General features: G+C 42.9%; 2 protein-coding genes across 8 annotated transcripts in view; one reads left to right on the top strand and one right to left on the bottom strand.

Annotated features, from left to right (window-relative positions):
- The window catches only part of DTNBP1 (dystrobrevin binding protein 1), a 122,366-nt gene extending 112,050 nt beyond the window's left edge, over positions 1-10,316 (top strand). For 2 of the 7 annotated variants that reach the window (XM_025208437.1, XM_025208435.1), the window contains exons 6-9: positions 1,045-1,200; positions 3,345-3,488; positions 5,421-5,639; positions 8,993-10,314. In XM_025208437.1, the coding sequence (XP_025064222.1) occupies positions 1,045-1,200; positions 3,345-3,488; positions 5,421-5,639; positions 8,993-9,156 (683 nt within the window). In that variant the 3' untranslated portion in view covers positions 9,157-10,314. Of the gene's footprint in view, positions 1-1,044; positions 1,201-3,344; positions 3,489-5,420; positions 8,458-8,992 lie in introns of those variants that run through there. The other 5 variants (XM_025208434.1, XM_025208431.1, XM_025208433.1 and 2 more) reach the window with 5 other exon arrangements.
- The window catches only part of JARID2 (jumonji and AT-rich interaction domain containing 2), a 307,370-nt gene continuing 291,954 nt past the window's right edge, over positions 7,136-22,551 (bottom strand). Inside the window, 6 exon segments of the mRNA XM_006027253.3 lie at positions 7,136-8,936; positions 10,342-10,449; positions 12,957-13,140; positions 15,152-15,282; positions 19,938-20,120; positions 22,474-22,551. The exon segment at positions 22,474-22,551 is cut by the window's right edge and continues 30 nt beyond it. Coding sequence (XP_006027315.1) covers positions 8,760-8,936; positions 10,342-10,449; positions 12,957-13,140; positions 15,152-15,282; positions 19,938-20,120; positions 22,474-22,551 — 861 coding nt within the window. The 3' untranslated portion in view covers positions 7,136-8,759.

Raw genomic sequence — 22,551 nt, 5'->3', positions numbered from 1 at the left:
TTAATGGGTCTCCTGTTTTGATTTGGATTCAGAGATTCGGCCCCCAAATTGGGCCGAATCTCCTCCAGATTGAATCGGCGACCGAAGCTTTGCACAGCCCTGTTGGACACAACTTAGCATGTGTAAGCCTCTGCCACTTTTTCTGTGAACCTGCAGAGACATGACCTGAAACAATTTTAGATGCCAAATTCCCTAGTACTCAAATCCTCGTTCAGGTGCACAGACATGGATACTGCCCATTTGTCCATTCTGTAATCACTACTACAACCTTATAATATCCTCCATCCCAGTGGCAGTCATACAATGCGAAGGTGATATAGTACAGCACAGTCCCCCAGATGTCAATGCATCCTGTGCATTCTTCATGTCTCAAACTATTTTGAACACACTTGATCCACAGTGGTCTGCACTGTTGTGCAGAAAGGGGATAGCTTGTTCTGACCCCAGCTGACTTCCTGCCCCTGGGGCAGGGGGCTGGACTTGATGATCTTCGAGGTCCCTTCCAGCCCTAATGTCTAGGAAATCTATGAAATCTATGAATGGTACATTAAGTCACCTTCCTTAGTTGTGTGCTAACTCCTGTTGTGTATTGTAGTTCTGTACCTCAAAACTACTCTGTATCTGTAAATTTATTGAGGTTCCAGTCATCCCTTTTACATCTGCTCCAAACCTTGTACTTGATTTGGGCAGTGGGGCAAGTCAGTTTACCTTCTGGATGTACAAAATGGTTTTCCTGAGGTTGATTAAGGCTCATGTTAGAAACTGAGTTTTTGAGTGTCCATCCTTCAAGCAGGTTATTTGTGCTTTTAATAAAAATACTTTAGGTTTGGACAGTATTATATTTTTTTGCTTCGAGAATTTTAATAAAAATGGGCTTCTGTCAGAATGTAGAATGGCGCTTATTCTTTGTGGCACAATCAACTTGGAGATGCAAAATGGACTTGCATGAGTTATGATGAGAGCGTTTGTGATAGGAGCCATGTTAAAAGCAAATCTACTGATCTACCTAAATTTCTGAAGCATGTGATCTCTCTTGGTCTTCAGCTGAGCTAGATGCTGAGCATGCCCAGAAGGTTTTGGATATGGAGCATACCCAGCAGATGAAGCTAAAGGAGCGTCAGAAGTTCTTTGAAGAAGCCTTCCAGCAAGATATGGAGCAGTACCTTTCCACAGGATACCTGCAGATAGCAGAGAGACGAGGCAAGTTTTGGAACATCCTTTGCTTAAACTTTGAACATGTAGTTTAGAGGCCAGTGAGCAAGTGTTTTTTGGGGGGCTAGAACAGTAGTGGATTACAGCCCATTTAACTATTCCAGTACCTGTATTTTAGGTGTCCAGCCCCCAGAGTGAAAGGCCAGCGTTAGATGCCTAGGCTTCCTCAACAATGCATGGAGAGGGCTGCAATTCAAAGGTTCTTCTCTTAGGTGATATGCATGAACCACCGTGCTGGGGAGTCAGACTCACTCCCTCTTTCTTTCCTTCTGCCCCGTCAATTTTGCATTTCTTTCTGCATGGTAGCATGACTTCCAACAGGAGGAATAGAGGGTGCCCCCACCTGATGGAGGCAGGAGCTGGGAAACCAAGGCTGGGGTTTGTTCTGGGCATGTGTACAAAGCTGAACTCCAGAAGCCTGCCAAACAGGCTTTGTACACATGGCCAGAACAACCCCAGCCTTGGTTTCCCAGCTTCTGCCTAGTGAGTTTAAGTGACTTCCATGCTAGTGGCCAGTGAGCTGGTGGGGTGTGGATGGATCTGGCTATTGCTTTCCTTTTGCACTTGCTTTGGTGGGTTGGTACAACATTAGTAAAATGTATGGTAAGTAGACAGGAAGCCCTCACAGAGTGATACAGAAACAAAATCAGCATGTCTGCATGTGCATTTGATCTTGGATTTATAACTTAGCCACCAGGACTGATCAAGAAACAACTGTGAATTATTGTTGCATATAGTACTTTGCTGGGTTGCTGGTGTCAAACACAAGGATGCACTTTAATTGAAAAATCCAGTAACAAAAAGAAAGGGTCGAGTTGCATCTCATTTTACATTTAAATGTCAGCTACATTCAGGTGCTTCACCTACATGTCTTCACTGTTGCTTCAGCCTCATGCTTTGCAGTGTAATCTTTACTGTGAAGTTAAATGTAAATAAAACCAGATGAAATCTGTTAGTAACTAATATTTGTTATTTATGATGTGCAGTTGTGGCAGAGAATGAAAATACATTTTTCAGAGTGGACGGCTGAAAGTATTTGCCTAGGTAACATGCTGTTCACTAGATTAAAGCAGTGGTTCTCAACTGCAGTGAAGTGAGATCCTTTGAAGGGCGATACGAGGTGTGAGGAGATAAGCAGATAAACACAGACTTAGGCTTGTCCCTGCCTGGCCCTTGGACAAGGAAGCAAGCACTGTAATATAAAAAATAGTTTTTGAGATTGGGTGCCACTCAATTTACAAAAGTTATGGAGAGGGCATCGAGTTCAAAAAGGGCGAGAACCACTCAATCGAAGGAGCAGATGGGCCTTCAAGCACTGGGCGTCTTTATACTCTCAGAAATCAGGATTTTTCATTAAACATCGCTGGTGTGAAATCCCCGTCCTTACCCAGTGTCTTGGACATTAGTATCAGCTTTGCATGCTTGTACTTTCTTGGGATGAAAGAATTATTGTTGTTTTACCTACATACAACCTATGTATTGGTACTGACGTGTAGCCCATTTCTCTACCTTTTTTCCCTGAGAGATTTATATTAAGGGTGCATGTGAGGAAATAAAGAGTTGTGAGACGAGAAGACAACAAAGTCTGGATAGTAATCTCCTTAGGGCAGTCTTGTCTCTTCACAGGCATTTCTGGACCTTCTCTTCCAGTAGGGGGGCTCTCATTCTTTTGGGAGTATCTGGATGCTACTGCATTGTAAATATTCCTGCTAATAAAATAGCTGTTTGAAAAAGCAGTGATGTCAGCCCCTTTTCACGACAAAAAGGGTATGAGAGTAGTAATATTTTTTGCTTCTAGAGATTCTGAAACTTCCTCTTGAAGTTAATTGCTCTAGTGGTCCCCATCCTTTGTACAGCACAGCTGGTATAATAAAATAACTTGTGTTGAGATGCCATTAAGATATATCTTGTTGACTGAAGTTAGTTCTGGTAATTGATTAAAGACATAAGTGTTTCACTTCCTACCAGTATATGCAGTAGTGAGCATTATCTGTTTAATAGTTAATGGCATGGTATATTGCTGTAGTAATTTTGGAAGTCATGGCAAGTAATATCAATTCTTAAAGAAGCCAATTGCGTTTTGCTTACAACATATCAGAGTTAACAGGTCATTGAATTATTTTTTGCCACAGAACCAATAGGCAGTATGTCTTCCATGGAAGTGAATGTGGACATGCTGGAACAGATGGATCTCATGGACATGTCTGACCAAGAAGCACTAGATGTCTTCTTGAACTCAGGAGGAGAAGACAATAGTATGCTTTCGCCAGTGTTGGGTATGAAATGAACCACCATGGCACACCTTGCAAATCTGTGCATTGTAGTTGCATAAATAAGATACAAGGATCTCCCTATTTTCTAATGTATGCTCTCTATACTGTGTATAGATTCGTAGTTAATCTGTGTTCAGATGGCTAGTATTTCCACCCAGTTCTCAGGCACAAGACGCAAAGGGAATATCTACACATGCATTAATGGACTTTAGTTAATGCGCCTTATTTAGTATCTTTGGGAATTTATACATATACATTTTTGTGCTCTGGTGTGCTGGAGCTGATGCTCTCTGCACTGCATCGCATGCAATTGTATATGCGGCAAAATGTGTGTCAGCATGCAGCAAATGGCAATGGTGCGCTTTTGAACTAAAATACCTGTTTTTTAGTTCAAGTGTGCCACCACCATTTTCTGCATGCTGATGTGCATTTCACTGTTTATACAATTGCATGCGACACAGCGCTAGGCACTTTTTGCACCGCAGGGCTGAGCACTTTTAATATGTGTACAAATGCCCTCCATTGTGAGGTACTAGGAAAATGCGCGTTAGCCTATTTTGATGCACATTAACTAAAGAGCAGAGTTTTTAGTGATGCTTTAACACACATTAAAATATACTAATGCGTATTAAAGCACATGTGTAGACCTGTCCAAAGAACTCACACGAAGTAGCTTCAAAGTGGATTTTAATTGTGGTAGTTAAGATTTGTATTTAAGTCCAATATTCTTTCCATAATTTGTCTTTAATTTGGCATTTTGAAACAAGTCATAACTACTTTCAGTATAAGAGCTCCTCAGAGTTTGTCACTGTGGCAAAGCCTGCAGAGAGACTTTTGGAAATCTTATGGTTGGAAATAATACTGGGTTTCCAGGCCAAACTAAGTGATTGTTTTATTATCCTTGAATCTTGTTACTGATGGATGGGGCTGACAGTTGTTTGTGTCCTCCTTGAAATGATTTACAACTGCTTTACATTACTTGCCATTCCATCCCATTTATGCCCATTTCACTGTAAGTTGATCCATGTTGGTCTAAGTCTTTTAGAGGTAGTAGGGTTAGCATCTTTTCTAAGAAGCAACTCTAATGCCATTCCTTACATTTTACATCAAAGTCTAGTGTTCCTTGCTTGGTGAGAACACCATTTAGCATACAATTTCTTAATATTTTAGAATAATGTTCTAATATATTGAGCAGTCCTGGAATCTCTTATTGAGCGAGTCTCATTCTGGCATATCCTAGTTACTGTTGGATTGATAATCCAAGTTTTGTAATCAAGACACCCTAACAGATTTTGACAAGCTGTAGCCTGATGAATGGTCTGACTGTTAGTAGGAATTTAGTAACAGCAGGTCACCTGAACCAGTTGGTTAATGTGGATTAACTTCCCTGTACTCCGCCCCCCTCAATAGACTGAACTTTAGTTGGATTAAAAATAATTGGTGGATAAATGCCTGTAGCACATGCTCAAGTCAGAATAGGTTTTACCACGTTAAACAGCAAGGCAAGTGTCAGAATATCATGGGAAGAGTCAAAAGGGTCGTGGCCAGGAGGCAGAGTAAAGATCACCTGCGTCTCTTGCTTAGTCTCACTATTTGGTGTCGACTAGGGGGAGGGAGCCAGAGGACATGAATGAGCTAGGAGCCAAACTACTTCAGGCCTTATAGACCAAAAACAGCACCTTGAATTGACAACAAGTGGAGGTACACAGACCAGTTGTGTAAAATGGTAAGTAGTGTTCCACAGCAGAGCCAAAGCTCTTGGCTTCTTAGTCAGACTAAATACATTCAGGCCACCCATTAACCACTGCAATTTAATGCTACCCTGCTGATGTATTTTAACATAACAGCAGCATAAAACAGGAATAGATCTAATCAGATTCTGGCTCAGTAGATTAATTAATTTTGTCTTTTCTGTTCTTTTCTTTCTATTTAAAGGGCCTGACTCAGATACCTACCCAACTGAAATAAGTCTTTCGGTTCCAAGCCAGTCTGAATTAAGGCAAAAATGGTCTTCATTATCATCAACGTGCACCGACTCTGCCAGCCAAGATGCAAGTGAAGGAGAGTCTCCTGTTATCCAGTCTGATGAAGAGGAAATTCAAGTGGACACAGCCCTTGCTGCTGTAAATACCGAGAGAAAGAGCACTTCAGATGGTAGTGATGAAAGTGACTCTCAGACTATCTGAATCCATATACTGTGTCCTCTAAGAATATTTGACTGATGGATGGATGGATGAATGAATGAAGAGCTTGCCTGTGTAGCACTTTCCTATCTAATCATGAAAGCCAGATCTTTTTACTAATAATACAAAATTTCTACTAGTTTCCCAGTCGGGTAGAATTTGGTTATTAAAAAGTTACTTAACTCATACTTTTAACAGTAGGATCTTGGGGTGTTGGAGCAGGTAAAGCTTTGTATATACTGTGTATAGAATCAAAGGGCAGACTTAAGCAATTCAAAGATTACTGGTCAACATACCTTTAGTTCTTTAACGCTGATGTACAACACTGAAACCAAGTTGTTCCTTAAAGTCTGCATGTTTCCTCTGCTGCAACTGAAAACTTGAGCAGCATGCCAGTTTTCCTTTTGGTTTCAAACCCTCACCCTTCTGCAGTGATTCAACAGCAGCAGTATCTAACTCTCCCACAGGACTTTAGCTACACTAGGTGATGATAAAATGAAATCAATAGGCACTTGTCAAGGGATGGGAGTTGCACATTGAAATGTCACCCTCCTGTTGGAGCAGCCATCTCAGTGCTTGTATAAACTTGCTCCCTTCCTGAAATAAAAGTATTACTACCCCAACCTCGTCTTCCTGCTTACACCAGTCCATTTCCTGCAGGACAAGTTTGAAACAAGTCATTTGGAGACATTTGATTAGTGATCAAAGGTGGTGGTCACTGATTTTGGGGGGGGCGGGCAAGGCTTATTCTGTATACCATCAGTTTGAGCAGTGTGCTACCTGGAAAAATGACTGCCATGAAATCCTTCTAAAACTCTGAGGTGTTTGCTACGTGCCTCTGCTTCCCTCCTATCCTTGACAGTAGTTCCTTCCTTCTAAGATCTGAAGAGGTATGACACCTCTCTCTTGTCCAACCTCACTCTGGCTACTTCAAAAGAGTAGCTTTGCCTTTAGGAAGATCCTGGTTTCTGCTCTTCCTGCATTGAGGGGGATAGTATAATCAGAAGCAGTTTAGGTAAAGGGTGAGGAACAAGAGAAGCTCCTTTCAGAAGACCCCCACCCCTCCTTTGCTGGCAAAGCTACTGGAGTAGAATGAGGAAGTCCCTGAAACTCGCCAGCCTGGGACGGACCACTTTCCTGTAGATTCAGCTTTCTCTTGCTGTTTGGCAGATAGTTTCCAACTTAAGTCAGGACACAAACAGTCTAGATGATAATTGGCCATTTGGCAACTTACTAGCGAGGTGGAGATCAAATTTAATGCTTTCTTTCAGATAAACGGATCCCTTCATTCACTAACTTCCCAGAAGACACACAATGTCCAAAAAAGTTTTCTTTTTTTTTATTAAACCTCGTAGTACAAACCTGGAAAGTAAACAAAAGGAAAAAAAACCTGGCAATAAACAACATGAAGTCTTTCCTTACAAGGAAAGAGAGCAGAGCAGCGCTAATAAATTAAATGTCAAACTGTAAGCCATAGTCAGAAGTTTACTGTCAAGAGGGAAAAGTACACAGCAAGGCCATAAAAACCAGACAACCACATTTGAAAACACTTGACTCTGTTTATGTTATTGTTAAATATTCCAAAACAGTTCAGTCTTCTGCAACAACAACCAACAAATTGTATTATAGGACTTTCCTGACAGTCACCACTGGCAAGCTCAGTGCAATATGGGTAGCTACGGTATTGTTGAATTCAATTATGAAACAAAACAGTTTGTGAAAACATTTTCCCTTTTTTATTCCACACATACTGTACACAACCAGAAAAGGGCAACAGCTACTCCATTATTATTTTTTGTTGTTGTTCAGTGATGTAAGCAGCACTTATAAATGTTACAAGAAAAACCCTGTAAGCATCCAATCCAACCGATGAAGAAAGTGAAACGTAAGGCTTTTCTTCATCTTGTCTCCGCATCACCCCTCCCCCCACCCCAAGAAAAGGCTCAAGTATTTAAAAAAATTTACAGGTATATGTACAAAAGGTGTGATTTGTTATTTTTTTGTGGGGTTTTTTTTTTTTGTTACAACATGAAGAGAAAAAAATAGACAAGATGAAAGCAAATGCATTTTCACATTCAAAAGAAATAGGCAGACCTGCTAGTGGCTCTAAATGTGATCATATAATGAAACAAATTCAAAACAAAAATTAATGCTCGACTGTGTAAAGGGTGTGAAAAACAGCAGTGGAATGGAAATGGAATGTTAGAAAGATTGCACGTCTATGACAAAGAAGCACTTATGGCTTCAATCACTTTATTTTTCTTTTCTTTTTAAGGATGCTATTGAAGGGTTTTTGATAAAGTAGCCAACAGCACCAAAAAATAACAGAATGGATTTCCTAATGAAATCAGGCACAGTTTTCCCCTCACGTGACTCCTCAAGGCAGGCAGTCTTCTTTTCCTCCTTTTTTTTATTTTTTTTTTTTCCCCCTCGAACAGATGCATAGTGATGTGCTGGTAAAAGAGAACATACTTACTCCAAATCTCCTCATTTTGCCTACGGTTAGGAACCAAAGTCCATCTTCAGCTGCCATAACCTCCCAAAGAAAGAGCGTATTCTCCAATTTAAAAAATTACAAAACTCATCTTGCCGTGACAGAATAAAAGACAGCCGAAGTAAAGCAATATCTTTCAAGTTTTGTCTCCTATCCCTTTTCGCTCTAGAAAAAATCTGCTCACATGACTGGAGAACAAATTATAAAACACATCAAACTTTAACCTATTCAAAAATGGGTTGAAAGCCTTTTTTCACAGTTACCAAAAAAAAAAAAAAAAAAAAAAAAAAAAAAAGGCTTTTTTTCAGCCATAGGGACAATACAAATTAATTTTTTATCAGCCCCTCGCCGGTTTTAAAACAGTGAACATACGGCAGTTTAAAAAAATCTGACTGCTGTATCTAACTATCCTAAGTACAAAAAAAATTCAACAGTTTAATGCTAAAACAAAATTAGTTCTCTAAAACCAGAAGAAAATCTTCTTTAGAGCTAGTGCAAAGACAGCTTGTATTCTACAGCAAGTACTCCAAACTATGGTATAATAATTACAAAAAATATATATAAATCGACAAAATGAGAGTGTTGGCATCTTCAGGATTAACTTGAAGCACTTTTGGATGAACTGGAGGATGAAAGCCTAGATGATGGCACGTCGACTGTCGCTCTCTTCCGAGGCCCTCTTTTTGGTGTAGGCTTGCTGATACAGTTCTCAATGCTGCCATTTTTACCAGATACTTTTCCACAGATTTGATTGACTAGACTGATGATTTGTTCCTGTTTGAGGAGGAGGAAAAACAAACCAATTAACAGTTTTGTTTCTCTTTTTCCAGCTACAGATGATTGCAGAACCCCCCTTCCAAACCCAGCCATCTCCATAGCGAGAGCTCATGAATGCCACACCATGTTTGATCCAAGAGAAAGACCTGCCACCAGGGCTGCAGTTAGTTTGATTTTGAGATATAAAAATGTTTCACCACTTTTGCCATTAAGTTAACCCTTAGTAGATAGCACTGAGATACTAAAGGAGAGTTCTTTGCCCTCCTCGTAATAGCAGCTGCCTCACTGTTTTAGTGTCCAGCTAAGGTGAGTCATTAGCATCCACTATCCTGTTGAAAGGAGTAACATTAAAATGTTGATACATGGCCCTGGGAAAGCATCTCTGCAACAAAACTATGAATGGCTGGAGAAATGACTTGGGCTCAAATGTTCAGCAGAGCTTCATGAGGCTCCCTCTTCCTCATGAAACTGCCATACAGTCGCAATGTCTGCCTGAGAGATTCAGCAGTACCCAATATGGGTCCAGGGGGCTTAACAGAACAATGTAACTGCACAATCTGCCCCCCAAGCCCTTGTAACCTGTTGGGCTTTTTAGTGACGTATTGATTAGAGCTGAAAGAAAAAAGCTTCAAACTGCAGCAAGGACTGAAGACTGAACACCCAAAAATGGATCTGCAGGTCCCCTCCCCCTGTCCAAAAGTCATCTTTGCTACCTGCAACTCGTGGAAACAATAAATGGCTTCTTCCTGATGTATCTTCCTGAGACTCTCTATCAGTATCTCTACTCTGTTGCCTTCAGTGTTAAGTCTTTGCTTCCCCAGAACAGAAGCCAACTGGAGATGCCAGGTGCTACCATGTAGTGAGTGCTACTGTGAGTAGTATACAGTGCTAGTATGAGTGATTACTACTAACATGCTGCTACGTAGGAGCATAACAAGGAATCCAGGACCACTCCTAAACTTGCACCTCTGAGCCTCTGCTTTCTCCATTTCTAACCTGGCTCACGTTACTACAGTGACTCCATCCACCTGTACACTATGGACGCCCTGCTCAAGTTCTGACTGGACACACAGCAAGTAAGAATTTACTTTCACTTAGTCTTTGAGATGAGGTTGCTATAAGTTGACTACTGAATATATTGCTTCAGCATTTAAAAGGGTCCTAAACCAATTAATATCTCCTAGTTCTAATCTTTGTGAAGAAATATTTTCAATCTCTGTTTATGGCACTTTGATAACCAGCAAAAAAGCACATTGTTCTTGTGCCAGAAAATGAATACAAGATCTATTGGAGCCTCTGTCACAAGAGACAGGAGCAGGGTAAGAAAGACTAGGCTCAGATATTCAACTCTGGAAGCCAGTGCCATCACCAACCTGAAGACAACCAGCTATATGGTACAGACCTCGTCATAACGATACATCATTTTCAGTCCCCGACAAGACTTCTGTTTTTCCACATGCCGCAGGGCGCACTCCAGGCAGAAGACGACGTTTTCGTTCTCCTGAACCACCTAATAGAAACACAGAGGGAAAACAATTAGATCCAAAACCAAGTCAGATCCAACACACTGTATGGTGCGTAAGTGCAGATTTGGGGAGGGCTTGGCCCAGCACACAGCATTTCTTTTGCTGACTGCCTCTGATTCAAGGGGGCAGAGAGAATAAGTATAAAGAAGAAATCTGTTCACCCAGGGAGAGGCTACAAAAAGAAAACCAAGAATACCTAAGGTAGCAAGTTCCTCCCTGCTCTTTAGAATCAAAGGGGGAGAAGGCAAGTTGTTGCATGTCTGGAAATGTGAGCGATCAGAATTAATTGGGGGGGGGGGGGAGAGGAAAGAAACATGATTTCTCCTGTCCTCTTCACCCAGCATTTCTATGATGAACTATTTAATCTTAAGCATCAATAAATACCAATGCTGCAAGGATAAATGAACGTAATAACTCTCCCTAGCTGAAGCAAAAGGCTGCAGTGACTTTTCTACACCCCGTCAAGAGAAAATGCTCCCGAGTGCTCCTGCTGTCTTCCTCAAACTTCCCCCTCAGTCCATATCCTACTTGCGTTAAGGAAGTCCTGTACTGTAGCAAGTGTCCATGTTTATAATGAGGCACACAACAGGAGTCCTGGCCCCTCCAGCTGTTAACACTCCAGCCCTCTCCAACAAGAGCAGGCTATCAAGAAATCCTCCATAAATTGTAATGTTCTTAATTGAATTCAAGCTATTTAAAATTCTTAGCCATTTTCTGTAGATAAACCAGGGTTTGTTGTTGAATTCAAAAGTGCTTGTTCTTGATTTTAAACTTGCTGCGCTCAGGTGGAGGTGACAGATGAGCCTTCTGAGAAAAGGGATTGTGCTACAAGGTGTGTTGATTAAACCAGGTGATAGGTTGGATGCTGACGGCTCTAAGGACAACCCTTTTGTTACCACATTGCATACTCGACGCAGAGGATGAGAAGCTGGACTCTGAAGAAAATGAAGCAGAGGACATTTTGGGGGTTTATACAGTTCTAACTTGTATTACTAGTAACAGTGATGGTGAAACAGCAATAATCGTGAAGAACAAAACCAAGCTATGACATGGATACAGAATTGAAGCCCTTAAACATCAGTTTAGATACAATCTGGAATGGGGCTAAAATTGGGAACTGCTTCCCAGGATTCCTTAAATCAGTACATTTCACTGATTCCGCATCACTTTTGCTCGGTTCAAAAATGGGGGAAAAATTCCTGACTGCTAGCCTTGCAAACTCTGAACCAACCTGGGTTCTGTCCCTCATCACCGACTTCAAGAATAATACACATCCTATAGGACAAACTCTTCCTTCAGTAAGCAATCTAATAGTCTCTAAACAGGGTGGAAAGATTTAAATGAGTAGAGAATTCAGTCCTGCAACTAGCAAGATAACTTTTCTGTTGCTGATCCCTGAGCCACAGTTGGGTCCAGCTGTCAACTCCTTTGCTATGGTCTCTGCAAGTAACAAGAGAACAAATGCATTTTTCATTCAGTTGAGTTCCTGTGACCAAATTTGCACAGGAAAGTTTGCCTTGTAGGGCATGGACACACACAACACTGAGACTATTTTAGATGTGGTTTAAATTGCAAGTATCCAAATATAGAAATCAAGAGAACAGCTTAAACTCAGACCATTTCAAACACAGACCTGAACTAATCCTCCATGAACTGGTTCAGTGGTACCTGTGGACACTGAGCTTTCCATAAAGCTTTCTGTAAAGCTTTCCAAAAAGTCTGGTCTTTCCTTTTAGATGGTGGTTTTTCATCACAGAAATTCAATTCATCATTAGTTCTGACTAACTTCATTTAAATGTGGCTTATTCAGAGATGAATGTTTATAACTGGAAATCCAGCCAAACAAAGATGGGTAGAAAGACATGAAACACTGACACACCTGCTGGGTGTCAGTCAGCAGTCTGACCCTCTGTGTGTTACATCCCAACTCCTGGACGTAAAGTGTGGCTTTGGTTCCTTTTCCTCTCCCCCCATAACCAAGTGTTTAGCCCTTGTAGTTGTGGAGAAAAATTTGGAAATGTGACCTGGGTTTGCCCTAAAAACCCACTGTCCCCAGCAGAGGTAGGCGCAGTTGAGCTGGCTGTTCTCTAGGCTAGCCTGAGTGCCAGCAGCAGTGAAGCCCTGACAAAGTAGGCTGCGCAAGCCTGCCTGGGATCCTGGGTATGCGTCTGAATTGCCAGCATGCGTCAACTGGGGTGGAGAGCTCTTCAGTTTGTTCCTTTCCCCAAAACAAGGCAGCATGTAGCCCTGACTGCAGGGAAGAGGAAGCTAAAATGAAGTAAACCTTCTATTCACCAGGGATCAGTCAGTGATAAACCTAAATTAAATCTAGTGGTCTTTCAGGCCTGTGCTCTTTGTATTGCAACCTGTGGCTCTGCAGCAGTTGCGTGCTTTTGCCAAGTATTTATGGTCTAATAGGAAAGTCAGCTGAAGATGGAGTTGTGTTTGCAAGGACAGTGATGCCACAGGATGTGCTAAGGATTTTGCTTACCATCGACAGGTAACATAGATGCTGGCAAATCTGACACCTCCTCTCCGACGTCTCTAACTGCAACCACTTTCGAGGCTTTTTCTTTCCATCCATCCCCGAACTGCTGCTGTCGAGGCTCCCATAGCGGGCTGAAGAATGCAGACCTGCCTCATAAAGCTGCTGTCGCTGCCTCAGCTCCGTGTCCCTGCAAATATTTTACAAAATTAGAAAACTGGCATCTCCCCTGCAATGCCACAGAGCTGCACTCAGGTCCCTTTGAACCATGATCGCCATTGAAACCTTCAAACGCAGCAGAACTTCAGGCTCCACCTGAGGCCTGGCACCATTCCCTACAGATGGTAGGAGGGACTCTGCTAGCACCGTCATACCCATACCTAACCACAAAAGTCCTCCGGAGATTTTAATAGCGACCAGTGTATCAAAAGAATGGTTCTTAAACTGATTCACAGAGCACTGGAAACTGCAGAGCACTTCCTTTAGGTCCACAAGTCCACGTGGAGAGCTGGGTACTGTGGCTAACAGGGCTGATATTCCTCAAGTTCCTAAAAATTGTCTTGAGGAGAAGCAGTCAGGAGGCATGGTGTAACTCCTTACACCAGGAGGCAGAGATGAGCTTTCCTGTTGCTGAGACAGCGGGAGCAGGGCGAGTGAGTGTGCCAAAAGATGACTGTCTTGCTGTACAGTTAGGGAGCAGAGGATGGGGATTTGGTTAGGAAGGGAGATGAGTCTCCTGTGTCTAGAAAATAGGCAGCACTACCTGTGCTGCACTGTGCAGCATGAGGGAAGAGCCAGGAATGTGGTCTGAGCTGGGCTGAGGAGAGTTGCCCATGGAAGTGAACTAGGAAGGAAGGAAGGAAGGAAGAAGGGAGACAGCAGCAGCTTAATAGTAAAGACAGCTAAAAAAGTAGGTGGACAAGCAACTAATCAACTGGGAAAAGGAAGGCCCACAAGTTGACCACCACGGGCAGGTGGGGACCAAGAGATGCAGACCAAAAAACACCCAGGAGAGACTTGGCTTTGGTTTGGTTTGGTTTGGTGACGGTAGGCACAGGACAAACACATCTCCAGAGGATGCTGACCTTAAGAAGCTACCCAGGATATGAACGAGTTTGAGAACTACCCTGATAAAAGATCAATGTGGCATTGCAACAGCAAGGACTAGCGCTTCTGTTCTTCCTGTCACATTTGCAGACTTTTCCCCCCTGGAGGAAAAATGCATGTGGATACAATTATTCCCCCAGGGGAGTAGGCTGCAGAGGGACTGTTCTTGAACACCTGCAAGCAGTTCTGTATTTCATTTTAAACACTAATACACATCATGAGGGTTTTCCCCCCGCCCTTAATGTGTCATTGGACATTTTCCAAATGAACATGCTAGTTTTGTTAAATACAGTTTGTAGATTCCACTCATCAAAACTGTTTCTGGACCATTCGATTACTTGAGTACTACGTCCAGTACTACCCAGTTGTCAAACTTGAAAGACAGGCAACACTACATGGTAGGGAACAAAAGACAAGATCATTACATAAGAAGTAAGGCAATGTGCTATTATGCTTTCCTTCCCCATTTTGGTATATATCTTCCTACTTCAAGTGAAACCCTACATATTATTTCTTGATGTCTGCGGAGGGGAAAGAGCACAAACTGGATTCTGGGACATACTCAAGGGCTAGTGCAAGATGTAATATCGCCAATGCAGAAACAGAAAGAATTAAAAAGAAAAAAACTTGTTGTATTAAAATGTACTATGCTATATAAGTATCTTTAGCACTACCACTGAGCTTTCTTGGTGCACAATCTGTAACTGGAATGGCACCAAGAGAGTAAAAGCCTTTTGCTCCAAAAGAGAAGCTGAACACTTTGAAACCATACTGCTTATGTTTTAATGCATCTGGAAATCCTGACTCCTAGCATCAAAATTTTTTAAAAATACAAACCCACACCAAACCTTAGAGTTATTAATTCCTCAGTGGTATCGGAGGCAGGGAATGCTTAGAAAGAGAGAGAGAACTTAACCGCTGGCGCTGTCTTCAAAAACAGCCAAATAAGCTATTGCTTCCATTTGTGGCTGTGTTGAAGTGGGTTTGCTAGGTTAGTAGCTGGAAGTTTTGTCTCAAATTGAGACTTAAAACTATCATTCTTAAGAGTTTGCCCACGGAGCACAAAGTAATTGGAACAGGTTTCTATTTATTACCTGAGCTCTCCAAGAAGTGACGATATTGTACTCAGAGTCGGCCCATTTTCCTTTTTTGCTTCTGCCGTTGCAATCTGATACAGCAGCTTTTCCATTGAAAATGGCTTGGCTATACGTCGTTTCTTCATTTCCTGAGCCAACAGATTTCAGAGTTAGTTCTTGAACAAAACTCAGTGAAAAAGCCACTGGTATGAAGACTTCCTGCACCTGTATTAGGTTAAGCTTTGTCACAGAACACAATTGTGAAGCCTAAGCCAGGCTCAAGTAGATACACGCGCACGCACACACACACAGAACCGTTGCCGTCTCAGACAGCTAGTTCCCACAAGGAGGCCAGAGTAGGCTTGTCTAACATTTTATATAAATCTCAAAGTAAATGCATCACTACAAAGCCAGAGAGCTGAAGAACTTGACCCTCTAAGGTTTCTGTTGCTTCCCCTTTAACAGGTAAAATACATTATTTTGCAATGTAGTGTGGCAAAAATTCAGTTAGCCAAAATCTGTATCAGTGATCTCATGCAGTGAAACAAAATCCTTCATTACTTGGCAGGTGCTCTACTGTAAACTGACTTTCACCGCATTTCAAGTACACATCTTAGCGAGAAAGAATCCTATTCAATCAGAAAGAAGGATAGGGAAACAGCATGACGCCATAGAGTAGACCTCCTATGGACCCCCTTTGGGATGTGCACTAGGACAGCTTGGCCCTCCACCAAACAATATTGCATAACCTGCTCACCACACCCAACAATCGTAAGGGCTTTTCCTGGGATGCCTACTAGAAGTGACCCAAACCTGTCTGAATTAAGTAATGGGATTATTTCTCCTGAAGTCATGAGACTGCTCCGTCTCCTTTGTTTCTGGCTTTTTGAGGTAGTTGTTTTAGTCTTAAATCACTAAGCACACTGGGGGCATAACACACAAATCCAGGACTGGAATCCAGGTGAATGGCAGAATGGGAAGCAGGGAAGGATGGGCACAGAGGGGAGCAAAGTGAAATCATACATTGATAGGAATTTGCTGTTGGTGGGCGCCTCTCTGTGCAAGTCTCTGAAGGTACAACACCACCTTGCCCTGCACCGATTCCTGTGACTTGGGCTGTTGCCTGTTGAAGGTGAATCCCTTTCCTGTACTTGCATGTGCAGGCTAATTCCTTTTTCCACTTTGCAGCTGAGCAAGAATTTGATTTTTCCAGCATCCAAAGATTTATTAAAAACAGAGTGGGAGCAGGCCAAACAACTTTTATGCCACGGTGACTTGAAGGTGCCACCTTTGCTAGGAAGACCTCGTGGAAAGGGTAGATGCAAAACAAAAATGGAAAACCGAGTTAATATTAGCCTGATTTGCAGGCTGTCCTCACTAACCAGGTGATGAGGCACCTAGAACATTAAGCTTAATTTTTTAAGTTTTCCTCACTCTCTACATACCTACCAAAATACTCTTTGTACTTCCTCTCCAGTACAAACACCACCAGACTGCTCCATTTTGAGAGAGCACCAAGTGAAAGTGAATTCTCATGTGCGATAACAACCACCCAAGTACTTTCCATTAACACGTGTGCCAGGAAGGTTACTCAATAGTGCTGGTAGTAGAGGAGGAAAGAGCTGACTACTTGGTGCTTCTGCTGCAGGCAGGGTGGGACTGGGTTGGCCGGGCCGTTAAGAACAACACATAGGACATTCTGCAGTTCTTTGATTCGCTGAGGAAAGAGCAACCAAGGCTGACTGTGGGGGCGCCTCACTTTGGGAAACCATGAGTGAAAGAGGGAGAACAATGGGATAGGACAGTGAATCTCAACTGAGGCACTGCAGCCGGCACCCTGGGTGCTATGACAGCCGTGGAAGGGTGCAGCTAGGAGAGACATGAGCAAGTGAAGTGCAGGCTCCAGTGAGAAGATGAGTGCAGGCTCTTCCCTTCTAGCTGTTCCTCCTCTCCCCCCACTCACTGCAGTGCAGGCTTTTCCCTGCATTGCTCCTCTTCCATCAGCCCCTCTTCAATCATGGATGCGCTATAATAAATTCATTTTTTAAATCAATTCACAAAACTTAGACCTGCGACTGGCCTGAATGCTTGTAATGAGAAATCCCACATATCAGTGTTGAAGTGGCAGTCCCAAACCATGCCCATTGTATCTTATAAGATGTCACCAGATGACAGGATGGACTTTGAAATTACAATTTTCCCTAACTGCATCCACTGGTTTATGAATTTTGCTTTCTTGAGTTCATAACAGCCAGATCAGTCAGATGACATCATTCAGATTCTGTTCAGTGAGTTCAGATTTCCCTATAAGGCATCCTGAGGACGCATGCCAAAACGTAATATAGAACAGCTGACCAAGACGACACAGTGCACCATGTAGATTATAGAATAAAATCACAACAACTTAGAATAAGAGCAAAGCCAATATATTATCAAAGCACGTGCAAACTAAAAATATTGTTGTCTGGGACTGAAAGTTGACAAGATATGCAAATGTCTGTCAGTTCATTAACAGCCTGCAGGAGGAATCTTGCTGCCTACGCATAATATTTCACAGACCTCCTAAAAGCACTGAGTCAGACTGTCTTTGAAAGTGGCAGAGCAGCTTGTTAAAGTGAAGGACGCAAGCTGGAATTTCCAAAAGGGAGCTGAGAAGAAGGCATGGTTTGAAGAAAGAAGTGGTAGGGGGGAAGGATCAGGGGTGGGTGCAGGGGGCCAGATGGAACAATACTATAGAGGTTTCCACATTATTTTGATACAGCCATACAGGTTCTTCTAAAGGCTGTAAAAGGCAGGTTATCACAGAGTCTGCTGAATTTTCAATCAATCAGGTTTTATCTATCTTTCCCACACAAAGCTCTTATAGCCTGTTAATCAAAAGAAAGCACTCCTTGGTTTCTGGGACAGGCAGAACTATCACTCATTGCTGGTAAGAAGCCTTGCCCCTTAAAAGAGCAGCTTTTTCCACAACTGGAAGATCCAGGAGGGTATTGATGGTTTGATCTGAGGCTTAAACATGAAGAGCCAGTCCAACAACTGCTGAACAGGACCGTGTGTATATGAAGTGCATCGTCGGTTGCTGCTCTCCAGTTGCTAAAGGGTTCGATCAAAATCCCATTCCATCCACAAACAGAGCAACCTCGCTTTTACACAAGTGCTTGTATTGATAATACACTGAGTGTAAAACAGTCTGGGAAGAATTTTATTTACCCAGAATACAACAGAACCAAAACCAGGATCTTGACAAGGTAAATGTAATTACTTGTTGCCCACAGTCAAGCTGTCTTCCCCAACTTGAAAATCCTGGAACGTACTGATGGTTTGATCTGAGGCTAAAACCTGTAGATCCATGCTAAAACATGATAAGTCGTACTGCTGGCTTATCTACAAATGCTGCCAATACATCATGGAAACCAAACACTGCATTCTGGGAGTATATATGACCAGAATGGGTCCCCCACAAGGAGCAGAGGCCAACAGTCATCTACAGAAGCAGCAGGCTGGGTGAGTGCACTTTCAGCCATTTGCTTTTGTGGCTGGGTGGCACATCTGTTAATGGGGTGGAAAGAAGGAAGGAAGTGAATTTACTGGCTGCCTACGGTCAAATGTGGCTGGTCAATAGGCCCCAGAGTTTTGACTGCAAGTCAAATCAGTCCTTTGTCTCTCATGAAGGACAGAAACAGATGCAAATATCACAGCAGAGCAGTGAAAGCTACTGTACTCATCTGAATACAAAGAATGTAACTGGATTTTACATGCACCCAAATCTTCTGACTCTCAGTTTAAAATGACAGTAAATCACTTCATACAGACATCATTATAAGGATATGGATTCTAAGGTGCCTATAAGAGCTTTTTACTTTTCTTGTTAAACCTAAATTTAATATGCAGGCCACTTTTAGAAGATAAGATTTTAATAGTTGGTTTAAAAAAAATGTCTGTCACATTCAAAGGAATATGGTAATCGATGTTTCCTATCAGAGGAAGTGATGACTATATTTTATCTGCTATTTACATTTGAAATTCAAATTGCACTTGGAGAAGTTGCATCAGATAAATCCAGCAAGGATCACACTATATACAGTTGAAATCTCTTTATACATTTTTGTGAAGCTTCCCTGTCAGTAGATACAAGCCTAACTCTAAATTAAACTACCATTTTCAGATCTGCATGAGGTTTTTTTGGTTATCAGTGCATGCATCTACACATGGACTTTACTGCAGTTAACTAATTAGCTTCACACTAAAGCATCACCATCTACACATGCACCGGTATTAGGATGCAGTAAATCGATTAACTCTGCTGCAACACGTGTAGACAGTGACACAGGCTGACTGGGGCAAAAGGGTGCTAAAGGGCGGGGTCTGCCTGCTGCCTAGCCCTGCACTTTAGCACCCTTGTGCCCCAGTCAGCCCCTCTGCCGCCCAACCTGCTACCCAGAGTCCAGGGCTGACCCCCCAGGCTCTCCGCCAGTCCGGGGCTACTCCGCCCCAGCTCAGACTGCTGCGGTCATGGGCACACGTGTAGATGCTGTGCCCAGGAACAGATGACTGGTGCAAACTGTGCCACAGTTTATTATGTTGCCTTAATAGCACATGTAGATGCACCCACTTGCTACTTCCAGATTTTCTTCTGGAGCCAAGAAATGCATCATGCAATGTAGAAATAATTATTATTTTAAAATACAACTTTGCAAATCCCTCTGGAGTTCCATGAGTATCCATGCCACTCATGCTGAAGGGCTTAATTTGTTGACTGTCTAAGATGCAGCTAATTTGTGTTCACCTCCTTTTCTTGCCTTACCTTGGCAGTTTTAAAACCCATGCTTGTCCACTGGGTGGTAGCAAAGTGCACTGTTTCAGAAACACTGTAGCCACAACACACTTTAGACACAAAGGATCCCGGAAAGCAGACGACAAACTGTCCACTCTGCTGTACAGTACGGTGCACCCTGATCCCCTCCTTGCACAAGACTTCCGGGGAGATCTAGATGGAAACAAAAAGCAAAGTAGCAATCCCTTTTCACGAGATCAGGTCCTGAGTTGCAACTTGTGCTGCTTCCCACGTTGTGAGGCTGAGCTCTACTGACACCTCAACTGCTTCACTGACTATCTCCTTCACCACGCACAAAGTGCAGGTGCACATTTCCAAGTCAGACCCCACAGTATTTGGGAGTTACAAGGAGACCTTTTCCCTCAAAACACTGGTTTAATAGCTTGAACAGTTTGTCAAACGGCTTGAAATGCATCATCAAAACAAGGCTGTAATTTAAAAGAAACACCTAACAGTTCTGACCCTTCATGCCACCTTTTTTCTTTAGTGGGAGACAGTGATCCCTGTAGCAGAAACTCAGCAACTCTAGAAACTGTCAGATAACTAGCCTGTCTTTAAAGGCCTACAAAGGTTTACTTCAGGTATAAAAGGCGCTAGAAAACATCAAAAACTGTTCATGTGCCTGCTAAATAAGGCACCCTGAACACTATAAGGTAAGAACAGCTGAAGAGCTTTACCATATGCACCTGAATTCAAGATGAGGTTTTGCCCTCGTTCAACATTCAAGGTGGGGAGCCCCTCGTCTTGGATTCAAGTACAAGTGGGGGAGGGGAAGGTGGTGGCTGCTGTGGCTCTGATTCTGGCCCTGACCCAGGCTCAGGACCAGTTGGAGCCGCTGCACGCTGCCACCTGCCCCCCCACAGCCTTTGCCCCCCAGTGCCTTTTACCCTCCATCTTGGCTCTAGCTCAGGTCACAGAGTACACGGGTGCATTGGCCTCAGCCCAGCTATGCAGCAGTGACACCAACTCCAGCCCCAGAGTGCCCATGTGCCCATGTACTCCATGCCCCAGGCTGGAGTCGGGGTGAGCACTGGGGTGTGGTGAGAGCTGGAGCCAGAGCTGCAACAGAAGGAAAGTGGGGAAGAGCTAAGTGGGGGAAGGGGAGGAGCAAGTGGTAGAAGTCAGTTGCTAGGGGGTGCAAGCCCTGCGTGGGGGCGCTGGCAGGGAAGGAGGCAGTAGGAGTGGCAAATGGCTTTTCAGTCTGGAAAAGAGAAGGCTCGGGGGGACTTAGTGGCAGCCTGTAAGTATACAAGGGGGATGCACCAAGATCTGGGAGAACAGTTGTTCACCAGGGCTCCCCAAGGGATAAGGTCTAATGGCCACAAACTCCTGGAAGGCCGATTTAGACTGGACATAAGGAAAAACTCCTTTGCAGTCCGTGTGTCCAGGGTCTGGAACAGACTCCCCCAGAGGTGGTGCAAGCACCTTCTCTGGACTCATTCAGAAGGTGTTTGGATGCGTATCTTGCTGGGATCATTTGACCCCTGAAGACTTCTTGCCTATGACAGGGGGACTGGACTCGATCTCGTGAGGTCCCTTTCAGCCCCTAATTTCTATGGCATCTATAATGTCTATGAAATGTATGGGAGGGACAGACAATAAGGGGCAGAGGGCAGGCCACTTGAGTCCCCCACTGCCTGCCCCCTGCCATGGCAAGAGGTGGGGGGATGTATTTAAGATGACCCACCACAATAGTTAGATTTGGTACATGGAAACTTATAACAGATTTATAAATTTTCCATGTATAGAATCTAATTGGGGGTTAGAGGTCATCTTAAATTCAAAGCTGCCTTGGATTCAGGTAAGTGCAGTGGTTTTATATAGGGTTCCTAGTTTCAATAAACAAGGCCTAAAAAATAGTTAAAATTCATCTGCTGCCCATACTGTGCCCTTTCCCAGACTGGCAGCCTTCAAGTCCCCTATCAACAAATAGCCAAAAGATGGATGTTGGCACAGAGAGCCAGGGCAGCAAAACTTTCATCCTGTCAAGGGTAACATTTGCAGTGCACTAACCCCACAATGGTGGGGCAGTAGTAGTGATGGCAGTAGTAGTGGAAGAGAATGGTCATAGTTTTTAAACGGTGGAAACAGAAGTACCAAACTACTAAGGAACTGAGGAAATCCTCAACCCTCCAAATCAATCAATTCCTCCAAACCTGTAGCTTGGGTATTAGGAAAATGAAACATTTGACTTGTATATTTTTTTTGTTTTGTTTTTAACACATTTTAAATATATCAGGTGCCATATTAAAAACAGACATTTACTGCCAGGCAGGGTTTACCTTCTTTCCCATGTTTTAGTTTCCTGTAGAGTCAAAATATATTGAAAATGTCACATGGTAAATCCTGCTGCCAGCAGTAAATGTCCAGCCTCTAACAGCAGCCACTGATTTTCTTTTAAAAATAGAAACATAAATGTACTGTAATGTAAAATCTCCCGATTAGCCAGAAGCCATCTTGTTGGTCTTGGGATGCTGCACAGAGAAAGGACAGAAGTCAGACTTACCATGACATTACTTTCAAGCATTTCCAGCCCTGGAGTGCCATTTGCTTGCAGCAGGGCATGTACCACGTCATCAAGTTT

The sequence above is a fragment of the Alligator sinensis genome, unplaced genomic scaffold (genome assembly GCF_000455745.1).
Source record: "Alligator sinensis unplaced genomic scaffold, ASM45574v1 scaffold928_1, whole genome shotgun sequence".
Classification (NCBI taxonomy): domain Eukaryota; kingdom Metazoa; phylum Chordata; order Crocodylia; family Alligatoridae; genus Alligator; species Alligator sinensis.
The sequence above is the reverse complement of the archived record's forward strand: the minus strand, read 5'-3'. Positions and strand labels throughout refer to the sequence as shown.